At 27.6% G+C, this 12,356-nt stretch overlaps 1 protein-coding gene across 1 annotated transcript; it reads right to left on the bottom strand.

The window, feature by feature from the left end:
- Positions 1–2,736: 2,736 nt before the first annotated feature.
- On the bottom strand, positions 2,737–5,820 carry LOC129291342 (U-box domain-containing protein 9-like). Its single transcript, XM_054928636.1, has 2 exons — positions 5,386–5,820; positions 2,737–4,084 (listed from the first exon to the last, which is right to left on the bottom strand). Exons 1-2 carry the CDS (start codon positions 5,698–5,700, stop codon positions 2,990–2,992), a joined length of 1,410 nt encoding a protein of 469 aa, XP_054784611.1. The 5' UTR covers positions 5,701–5,820; the 3' UTR covers positions 2,737–2,989.
- Between the last annotated feature and the right edge of the window lie 6,536 nt (positions 5,821–12,356).

Below are 12,356 nucleotides of genomic sequence, written 5' to 3' on the forward strand. Positions count from 1 at the left end.
AAAACACGAAGAAAACAGGTGTTATAACATGTGGAATTTCAAACAAATAAAGTTTAGTGAAAATTTGAAATTATAAAGAAATTATTATTAAACATGAATTTAGATTTGATATACTCAAATGGATGATTTGGTTGAAATCCAAATTCTTATACATTCAAACACAATTTTATATTAATATGTTCATAGCAATAAAGATAAGTATTAATTAATTGAATTCATGCTATTAAAATTTGATAGAGTGATATGGGCGGCATAACTTATCAAAGAAGCATGCATTTTAGGAAACCATAAATAGGGGAATGAAAACTTGTGGAATAGGCAAAGTACTCCAAATTTCGAGGTTTGGCACCTCACGGGTAAGTAAGGTCTGAGCAGTTTCCCCCTAAAAAAAGGCAAATATATCATATCATGACATGAGCAGTGTTCAACACGGGATGCCATAGTTTGTTTGTTTTAATTGATAAGGACATAATACCTATTTTTTAGTGTATGGGTTATAAATTTTATTATTAATAAAAAAAATTTATTAGTGAATAATTTATAAATATCATCACAAATATTTATGAGTTAACAAATTTCTAAACCTCAACCTCTTTGGAGGAGAAAAGACACAGCATTTGATCTATATCTGTTTAGCTAAATATATATACACACGGACACCAAAAATACACACACACACCCAGTCGTGAGCTATATTACATTTAAGATTTATTTTTCTAAATGAATAAATTTATATAATTTAATGAAATTAATCTTTTATTTCTTTGTTCTTTTAGTAAAAAATTATATATCTCAATTGAGTCATAAAATTATGTCGGTTTAGTGTCTGATAATATCTCGAATAGAATTATCTTTTATAAATGCATGTATGTGAGTATTAAAAAAAAATTAAAGAGAAACCTCTGTGAATTTAGGTTAAGGTTTAAAAAAGAACACATTTTTCCTTTTACCTAGGTGTAAAAAAGCATTTAAAAATATACTTATAAATTACTAATGAGATCTTCACGTCACTAAATGAGATTCAAACTCATACTTCTATAGGATTGAGTCATCTTTTTTAACTAAACATTGTTATGTTTTATCAAATTTTGTTGTATTTTAAGATGGTCTCAATCCTTAAAAAGAGAAAAGGAAAATGTACTTTTGATCTTATAATTTATATAAAATTTTTAGTTTAATCATTTAATTTCATAAAATATTATTTTAATTTTTTAACCCTTATTTTTCTATTAATTATTGTTATTTTTTAAAAAAATTAACTTAATATGTTAATATTTTCAATTTTAATGCAAATATTATTTTTGTTGACTAAACTAATACTATTATGATTAATAAGTGACACTTTATATGATTGAAAAGACACTTTATAAAATTAAGTGATTAAAATAAAATCTTTTGTAAAATTAAAGAATTAAAGATACATTTTAGCATATATAAAATGTAGAGAAATATGAGTTAAGTTTTTTCAAAGTTATAGATTTATAGTTATATTTTTTTAGAAAAATAACAAACGAAATTTCTTAGAAAAAATAAATAGTTTACTGATATATAATACAATAATTTCATTCATTGATTGAAGAAAATAAGAGGATGACACTTCGGACTAATATATCAATTTAATTTAAATTTACAACTAAAAATTCAAAATTTTCAGTAAAGGAATCTGGCTCATAATGCTCGAATGAAATTGCATAATTCAAATTTCCCATAAAATGTTTCATGTTTTAAGAAGATCGTTTGTAAATTATTATATAATTAATAATAAATTGTGTAAAATAAGTGTCAATCTTTATAACAAATACTTCTAAAATTCTACACTAACTTTTAAATTTGACATTGATATATTAAAAAAAATTCCTCTATAATTTCAAATGTTAACATGGTAATATTGGAAAGACTTGCTGAAAATATTTGATATTCATCTTCTGTAGTTTACTACTAACAATATAGTACTCTATATTACATGCTAACAAAAAAAAAACTATATAGTATATTACAATTGATCTTCTCAAATAAAACATGGAAGATTTTGGGGAAAATAATAATTATGTAATTTTATATGATTATCAAGGACCAAATGTTCTTTGCCGAAATTTTAATTTCTTTAATCTGAAAAAAAAATTAAAGTATTGGTGTTAAATTGTCATTCCCCTAACAAAATTATAAAAAAATTTATCTATACAAAAAAAGTAGATTAAGATAATAGAGGATATAATTGGAGTAATTGTGAATTGTCATTGATAATAACGGTTCTATATAGAAATGGGTTCAGATTAATTTTGATGGAAGGTAATAATACTCCAAATTTCTTATAATATGAGGCTATGGGGAAAAAAAATACTCAGAGAAATTTTTCAACCGACATGTGAGAAAAAGCCTTAAATCATGGGCACAGCACAGGATACACACGCCTTAAAAAATACTTCGTAATAGGCTCCTTGCTCTGTCGGCTGGGACAGTTGTAATAATTTTGTGAAAAATTGATTGATAAAAAATATAAAAATTAATTTCTTTAAAATTTTATGATTTTTCAATCTTTATGTATGCTTGTCAATTTTATGTTGCGAAACTGCATTTTTCCCTTTCACGATACATGCTTATATTATAAATAGGCATTGATACATACTCCGAACTATGGAAAACATAAGTCCTTCTATGAAGGTTTTGCACATTCTTTGGTATCTTTACGGCTAGGAAAGTTGAAGTTAGGATAAGTTGTGAAATTGCAAATGCCACTAAAAGAATAATTGAACTGTATTATAAGCTTATTCCTTCTACAAGGTTTCTTAAACATTTGGAGGGAAAGAGCATTGGATTCACTTTATTGAGATGCTAATAAGTAATAGCTCCTGAACATGGGAATGACTTGACTCAAAGAATTTACAAAATTTAGTGAGACACAAATTTACTTTTTTTTTTTTTTCCAACTTTCAACAACTCAACCTGGGAAAAACAGAGAAGCAGAATATACACAGTAACAACAATACTATCATGCAGTGTGTGTAATATTAACAACCCTATTCAGCCTCTCAAGAATTCCACTAGCCTTTCTCTTAGCCCTTGAAGTTCCATTCAATGCAAGATCAGTGATAGTTCTATAGGTAATCTCCTCCTCTTTTATCTCCTTCAATTTTCCTCTGTCATGCTGACATATAGTTTGAAGAATCGCTATGCAGTTCTCCTTGTTTCGTTCACAATTGCTCTCCCTCATGATGCTCAGCAAGTTAGGAACAGCTCCAAGATCTAGCATGTCCTGGACAGCCTTTTGATGACTTGAGAGCAGCGCGAGGATTGTGAGCAATTCGTCCACGTAAACCCGGCTTGAGATCTTCCTCAATATAACACTCACTGCCCCTTCCCTCACTGCTCTTGCCTTGTTCTCGTGAACCACACACAAGGTGAAAATTGCTGAAGCAACATCTTTCATGGCTAAGGGATGCCCTTCTTCTAAGAGGTCAATTAACGGCTTCAAGGCTCCAGATTTTCCTATGAGATCTTTGTTTGAGTCTAGAGCAGATAAAGTGAAAAGGGTAGCTGCAGAATTGCTTCTAGTTTCTATTGTTCCCGATTTTAAGGCTTTCACAAGAATTGGAATCACCATAGGAGTTTCTGCGACAAGCTTCTTGTTGTTGTCATGGATTGAGATGTTCAAAAGTGTTGTGATCACATCTTCTTGGAGATCAGGATGAATGTTGTTCAAAGAGTCGCTTGCAGAGACTGGTTTGAGAAACTCAGAAATGGCATGTGAAGTCTCACCAAAGAGTGTTCTGTACAAAGGCATCTTCTTTGTCAATAAGCGAAGCTCCTTTGCGGCTGCTTTCTGCTCAGAAAGTGATGATGAGGACATTTTCTCGAGCAAAGAATGAAAGTGATCGTGATCTGCTTTTGTTATTATGTCTTCCTCATTGTAAATACACTCAAGTTGGTTGGATAATTCTACCCCATGGTTCTTGCACCACTGTTCTATCATTTCCCTTATGAGGTGATTTGGAGTGAGGACAGCGTGTGAGAGGACTTGTTGGGTTTGAGGACAAGTTCTGTTCCCAGCTTTCAGCCATTTTTGAATGAAGGGTCTATCATATGTCTGCATAATTGAGATGAACAAAGTTAGGGGAAAACCTCAGTATCATTATGCCGACAAGTCAAAAAGTTCTTGGTAGTTAATGTGTTCATTAACTTAATAGTAAAGACATGATTATTAAAGCTTTTGTTTTGTGTGAAAATCATTTTACCTTAGCAGTTAAGTCATTAAGTAAATGTGCTGAATCATTTCACTGTATAATCCTCTAATAGCATCGGTGTTACAGAATAAAGGCTTGGAGCAGACAGACAAAAAGAAGTTGGGGAATGTGGAGAAGCAACACTAGCAATTCACAACAGAAAGGAAAGAGCTCAAAACACTAGAAGTTCATCATTCCCTTTCAGGGAAATTAGTCAAAAAGTTTTACACAAAGCTGCTAATCGACACCGCCATTCGCTAAAGAATCACATTTAATGGACATAAAGAAAAATATTCTTTAACTTTCCACTCTTTCTCTTTCCTTCCACAATGGTTAATATACTGTTACTACGGTTTTAATTTTTGTGCTTTTACTTATCCAATTGAAACACTAATGCAGAAAGCTAACGACAAAATAAGAGGAAGATCTGAAAATTTTCAGTGGATCAAACAAAAAGTACCAGAAATCACACTTCCAGCGACAGCAACGCGTTAACAGGAAGTCAATTGAATTCTTTAATAACACCAACTACCAGACATCAGAATTCTTGATGACAATCACATAAAGTTAAAAAAATAGTAAATAAATAAATTGCGTGCCACATTGAACAAGAAAAAGAAAAGCAGGAGAAAACTGATTGGACTTAAAGAAAACAAGACGGAAAAGAAAATAGAGAGAAAGAAGGAAAGCTGAAAGTTTCACATGGTTAAGATTCAATTAACCTAAAACGAACAGGTAGAAAATCCTGATTTTCAAGGTTCTGGAGAATGAACTGATGATGATGATAAAAACATATTCTTCTTTCTTTCCCATTAGGACTTTCAAGTCAAGAAGAGCAACTGACAAGAAAGGGGAAAAATTATAAAATATAAAATCCGACATCTTCACTTTGGTTGATTGTAATAACAAGTAGGGAGTATCTGAGAAAGCAATAACTGAGTAGTTAAAAGTTCCATATTTCAATGAACTGTGTGTTTAGCCTAAATTTATGTCGAAAAGTTACAAGAAACTCAATTTTTTTAAGAAATTACGCGGACAAGAAAATAATCGCTGGCGCTGAAAAATAGAAAGAAAACAAATAAACACATTGTAATCTATCTAGTTCTGGTTCTTTAATCTACAACATTTTCACAGATGCCAAACAGATTCGAATTATGACACTAACCTTTCCAGATGCCACAATGACAGGATCTCTCATCAATTCCTTAGAAAGAGGACACTTAAATTCTTCTGGAAAACCAGAATTTTTGCTTAGCTTAAACGACGAAGATTGTGAAGATGGTGACGATGACGATCTCTTTCGAAGCTTGAGGTCCTTAAGAGTCGAAAGAGCTTCCTTAGCTTGATCAATGGTTTGTATGCTGCAATCATCATCGTCGATGATGGAGTTCACCAACCTGTTCAATTCCTTCTTCAATTCCAACACCTTTGTCGCCACAGCTGGATCAGAGTCCGCCACCGCCACGCCAGACTTTGCCATGCGATCTGGCGGCAGACGATCGGTGCCGTCGCTTTGAATTTTTATACAAAAGAAAAACGAAACTTCGTTCAGAGAATTGAGAAGCAGAGAATATCAGTCAGTGGGAATGCTCGCACTCTGTTTCATTCTCTCTCTTTTACGTGTGCAGCTCTCTGTTTTCTCACTGTATTTATATTTTTATTTTCTATATTTATATTTATTTATAAACATTTTTACTTTCGGCGCTTTAGTTTTTTTGGCCTCCGTCGAAGTGTTTGAAAATTCAATGAAAATTATTGTCTATTTTATAATCGTATACATACAAAGTTTTAAATGATTCATTTAAAAAAGTTGCTTCCAAAAACTAAGATATCTATGATACAAAAACAAAACAAGATATTTTATCCAAATTTTATGTTTTTATTATTATTTTATATAAATTTTTACAAGAAATTTATGAGTTTTATTTCATTTTTATTATTTTAAGAAAATATTTTAGATATTTAGAAAGCACAAATTAAAAATGAGCCAGGAATTTTTGTTTATTGTGACAAAGCACAGAGGTTAATTGACCTCCAAGTCATTCATTGGCATAAAGAAAAAGTTAAATTCTCTAATCTTACTCTACAAGTTTCACGTGATCCTTAATTTTGATTGATCGAGCTGAAAGTGGAAAGAAATTTACTCTTAAAAAAGCAAAAAAAAAAAAAAAGAAAAGAAAACAATGCAATGTAATCAGGGTTTGAGATGACTTTGAACTTGGATAAAGCTGGTCTTTTTTTTAAGAATATTGTGAGAGTGATGAATTTTATTTCCTTATGTTTACAGTAGATGCATTTTTTTCCCTCTTTAGTCTTTAGCCTTTTTTTTTTTAATGATTTTATACTAGATGCATTAATATAATGTTAATCAGATGTTTATTACTTAAGAAATAATAAATAGGAAGTTTTTATTGGCCGGAATAAATAAGAATCGAACAAGTTGCATTATATGAGCAGGTGATTAATATATTTATAATCGCATATAATTTAATTATTTTTTAATTAAATTTAATATATTAAGTAATTATACCATGTAGTTTCCATATCATTATTAAAAATTTATAATACATCTCATTTAAATATATCAACTATTAACAAAATCGAACAATATTAATGTCTATAATAAAATGTATAATCAACAAAAAATAATCAGTAGGAATTGAACAAGTTTATTGCATTGTTGGAGTATATGACTCAATTTAAATGATTCCATGGATATGATTTAAAACTGTCGGAATTAATATATTTCTTATTACATACTCCCTCCATTATAAAATGAAAGATATTTTTAATTAAATCTTACATTTAATAAAGTAGTTATCTATTTTCAGACTAACTTTATCTTTTTCATATTTATTTTTATTAAATACCCTATAATAAATATAAAATCATTATCAATACGGGTATTTTTGAAAAAAAAAAAGGTAATAATTACATGTCAAAAAACTATAAATATCTTACATTTTTGAACATCCAACTTTTCAAAAAACACTTTATACTTTTTCACAGATGGAGTAATAATTTAGTTTTTTAATCAAGGCTAAAATGTACAAAATTTTCCTTAATTTTAAGATGTATAGAACCCTCTTATTTTTAAGGCTCTAAAATGTAAAATCAATCCCCACAACCTTTTATTATTATTATTTTCATCATAAGCTCCCTTACAATTATTTTTTAATTATCTTGCTAATAAAATTTCTCATGTTGCATTAGAAAAAAAAACACATGGCAAGCTATATGACATCCTATGTTAAGTTAATAATAGTTTTATAAAAATTTTATCCATATTTTTCTACTATTATTAGCTTATATCAAATAACATATAAGTGTCTTTTCTTAATATAACATGACAATTTTTGTTAGTAAGATGACCAAAAAATAATAGTAAGGAAGTTTGTGATAAAAAAATAAAAAGTTATAAAGGTTAATTTTGAATTTTTAAATGTGAGAAAGTTTTGTACAACTGTTTTGAAATTAAGGAAAATTTTGTATATTTTAATTTTTATTAAAATATGATGATCAAAGAGTATTTGTCAATTGTCATAGTAATATTAGTTAACTTAATTAAGTTCCTTAGGCACTTGTTATGATATTATTAGAAATTCACATATTTAACTCAATGTAATTAAAGATGTTTTTGATGGTGCACACTTGTTCTCTTATCAAGAATAATTTCATTCAAGATGCGATCAAGCTATTAAATATAAACATCTATCTCCATAGAAATTTGGACATTGTGTTTAAGTTATTTATGAATAAAATAGTTCGTATTGAGAAAAAAAATAGTGGAAAAATAAAAATATCATGAGTGAGTAGTAATTATTCTTTTTAACAGAAGCTAAAATATAAAAATAAATGCTCACATGAGGACTCAAAGTTGTTTATTAGCCATTGCTCTAAAATGATGTATGATTTTTTCCCATCAATATGTGTTCAGATTTTACTAGTTAATTGTTTATCTAAAAATCCATATATTTAATAATTAAATATTTATATTATTGTAAAAAACGTATCAAATGCAAACCCTGAACAATAATGATTAAAGTTCCATCAAAATCAATATATAATCTTAAGAATAATTTGATCCCCAAATGATGTTCTTCTTTCCTCATAGACAACATACCATGAGAAAAGCAAATAAACAAAAACAAAAAAAAAATCGTTCATAAATAACAACAAAATATAGGATAGGTAGTTATCATGATTAATCTAGATTCTGAAATAATTGAACGAAAAAAAGTCTCTAATTATAAGAGTAGTCCAACGCTATAATTGATTAGCATTATAGTTGTTGTTATTATTTATTTTATACAAATAGTGGATATTATTATCAATCACGGGTACAACAATATCTCAACAGATGCCAAACGATTAAGGAAAAAATCATACTCTCTTTGTTAAAAATATTAAACATTTTTAATTAAATTTTATCTTTAATAAAATAGTTATTTATTTTCAAACTAACCTTCTATTTTTATATTTATCCTTATTTAATGTGATATTTCATCCTAAAATAAATATAAAATAATTTATTTAATAAAAATTTTTTTAAAAAAAGTAATGATTATATTTTAAAATATTAAAAATATTTTATATTTTTTAATATTTAATCTTTTAAAAGATATTTTATATTTTTAAACTGAGAAAGTATTTAATAGCTATGGGCTATACAAGTCCAAAAACAAAAACTATGTTTCAAAAAATGAGAGAATCTTTTAAGTTCTTAATTATTATAACAAGAAGATTAAGATATACAAATTTTATTTATTGATGAAATAAATATTTTTAATTTATCAATCATTAATGTTATACAAAGGAGAGTTTTATAACATCAAAAATAAAAAAGAAAACAAATATTGTTGAGAGAGTTTTACATATGAATGGTTTGCCTGAACTAAATTTTAAGGATTTGGGTATACTTCTAATGCTTCGAATTTTATTGCCTTTTTTAATTATTTTATTAAAATTATGAAATTACGGTTAATTCATTAAGAATATCCTAAAATGAAAAAAAATTCCTCACTAAAAATAATATACAATGAACCAAGAAAATAAATTTACAAAAAGAATAAAAATAATAAATAATTCTTTTGTATACAAGTAATAAATAATTCTTCATGTGACTTATATTAAGAACTAATTAATCTCTCTAATAATTAGTAAAAACCGAAATTCAAATTTGAATTAAGCAAAACTCAAATTTACATTATAAAAAAATACATTTTATATTTTTATTATATTTTATTAAGTAATATAGTACAGAGAATATGATGGAGTAAATTTTTTTAAATTTTCTTCTGCGAATAATTTAAAAATAGTGACATTAATGTCTGATGATGGGAAGGTGCTGAGGGAGAGGACGGTGGGATCCACATGGTCCATTAGGCAAGCAATCACGGGATCCACGGTTCTTCTATACAGCTGGCAAGGCGTGTGGGACCCAATGATACAACCCGCATTCTACTCGTCACTCACATAATAGCCTCCCTCTCCGCTGTGTGCGGGAGTTATGTTCCTCTGCGGGCGTTACTACAATGACCGACTGCACCTGCATTAACACCTGGCACAAACAAACCATGCATTGCTTGCCGTGGCTCGATGACTCGGATTATCTTTACACGTGTCGTCTTATCCGACAAGAATTCTAAGACACGCCAGTTAAGATGATCGGGTTAAAATGGTGGGGTCCACGCGGTAATTCAAGTCAAAGAGTGGGGGTTATTGGTCAGAACCAAACCGTTTCTTTGGCTCACTTGGACCGTTTGCCGGCTCGCTCATGATTGAGTTGTTGAATATTTGAACCTTTTTTGGCTGTGATTCAATGCAAAGCCGAGACGAAACCGTTAGGCACCGCCGTCCTTTTATAGTTGAGACCTCCGGTTGTATTAAAACTTGTGTAATGCGCTGGAATTTTTATTTCTAATTTCTTCATGCAGCCGTAGAAGACTTTTTTTTTATGAAATTATAAATATTAATAAAATCAATTAAATATAGTTTAGAATTTTAATTTTTTTAAAAAATTAAATTCTAAAAATATAGCACCTTTAATAAAAGATAAAAATAAATATATTCAAAAAATAAAATAATAAAAAATATTTTTGAAATAAGCTCAATTAATACTTACTCCCTCCGTTAAAAATATGAAGTACTCCTTTCGTTAAAAAATGTAAGACATTTTTAATGGAATCTCACTTCTCAATAAAGTAGTTACTTATTTTTTAAATAACCTTATCTTTTCATATTTACTTCTATTAAACACTCTACAATAAACATAAAGTTATTATCAATAAGGGTATTTTTGAAAAAAAAAAAAGCAATGCTTACACCTCGAAAAATTAAAAATACCTTACATTTTTTGAACATCCAACTCTTCAAAAAATAACTTATATTTTTAAATAACGAAGTATTTTTAATTGAATCTCACCATAATAAAGTAAATAATTATCTTTAAACTAACCTTATCTTTCTATATTTACTCCTATTTAATAAAATATTTTACCCTAAAAAAATATAAAGTAATCTATTCAATAGGAACATTTTTTAAGAAAAAAAGATAATTAATACACCTTAAAAGACTTAAAATACTTTATATTTTTAAACATGTATCCCTTACATTTTTTTAACAAGGGGAGTACGTAATACCAAATCACTTTATTAAATAGGAGTAAATATAGACCTATGCCTCAAATATGATTGCTATTAATAAGAAAATACCTGTAAACAAAAATTCGATGAAAGGTATTATCATCTCATCATTAAACCAAAAATTATATTATCTCCATTATTTTTATTAGGAGTTTAAAGTTCTAATAACATAGTATAATTTTTTTTAATATTTATAATATACATTTAATTTATTTTAGTAATAAATACTACCTTAACCTTCTAAAATTATAAAATGAGGGTAAAATTAAAAAAATAACGACTAACATTTTTCATACTTTAAAATGATAGATAAATAAAACAATTTTTTCTTAAAAATGATTCTTAACCAAAAAAGAATAATTAAAAGGATTAATTCTTTACATTGATGAAAAGAGTTCAATTATGAAAAAGCAATTAGATCACCAATATAAATAAATTTAAAATGAAAAATAAAACAATATTGATTTTTACTTTTTTTGTTGGTGGTTTGAAAAGGATAAGTGAAGAAAGGCTTTGATGAAGTGGTCTATGCAAGTTACAGGAAGGACCACCTATATCCCAAAAAGAGAAAGGGAAGGTACACTCCCTTTTGAAAGGGACAATCTATCCTACATTGGCACCACAAAGGTTGGATGTTCATATTGCTTGCATCTTTGTTTCTTTCCTAATGTAGTATTGCACTTCAATGAAATTACGGAAAAATTGAATTTAATTTAAAAAAAATAAGTCAATAAAAATTGTCTGGCAAACGAAGATGCAATTTATATTTTATAAGGGTATACATTGAATTCCATTGCCATATATGGATAATTTATCATTTGTAATATATATGTAAGTGTTTTTTAAGTTTTGAACTATTATCTTCAATCATATACTCTCTCCATTAAAAAATATAAGATATTTTTAATCAAAATACACTCCAACAAGTCAGTTAATTTGTTTTTAAATTAATGCCATTACTTATATTTGTCTTTATTTAATAGAATGTCTCACTTAAACACGAAGGGTTGAGTGATTTATTTTTTAGGGGTACGTTTGAAAAAAAATTATTAATTAAACATTGAAAATTTAAAATATACTCTCTCTGTTTAAAAATGTGATGCATTTTGAATAGAATCTCATCTCCAATAAAGTAATTACCTACTTTCAAACTAACTCTGTCTTTTATATTTACTCCTATTAAATACCCTATAATAAATATAAAGTCATTCATCAATAAGAACACTTTTGAAAAAGATAATAATTATATATCAAAAGATTAAAAATATCTTATATTGTTTAAATATTTAACTCCATAAAAATACCTTACATTTTTAAATGGAAGGAGTATTAAATTTTTTTAAATCCAACCTAAAAAAAGGCCCTATATTTTTTGACAAAGAGAGAATATATATACTTTCTCACTTCAAAAATATAAAATATTTTTAATTGATCTCAAACTCAAATAAAATAGCTAATTGTCTATAAATTAACACCATCTTTTCATATTTA

Source organism: Prosopis cineraria, unplaced genomic scaffold, assembly GCF_029017545.1.
Source record: "Prosopis cineraria cultivar Desert tree isolate PC_DT_omini unplaced genomic scaffold, ASM2901754v1 PC13, whole genome shotgun sequence".
In the NCBI taxonomy this organism is placed as follows: Eukaryota; Viridiplantae; Streptophyta; class Magnoliopsida; order Fabales; family Fabaceae; genus Prosopis; species Prosopis cineraria.

Bases quoted from the DNA above. Each gene is read 5' to 3' on its own strand.
- LOC129291342 (XM_054928636.1), bottom strand. From the start codon at position 5,700: ATGGCAAAGTCTGGCGTGGCGGTGGCGGACTCTGATCCAGCTGTGGCG. The intron at 4,085-5,385 runs GTTAGTGTCATA...TCAATTATGCAG, and splicing joins TCATTGTGGCATCTGGAAAG to ACATATGATAGACCCTTCAT.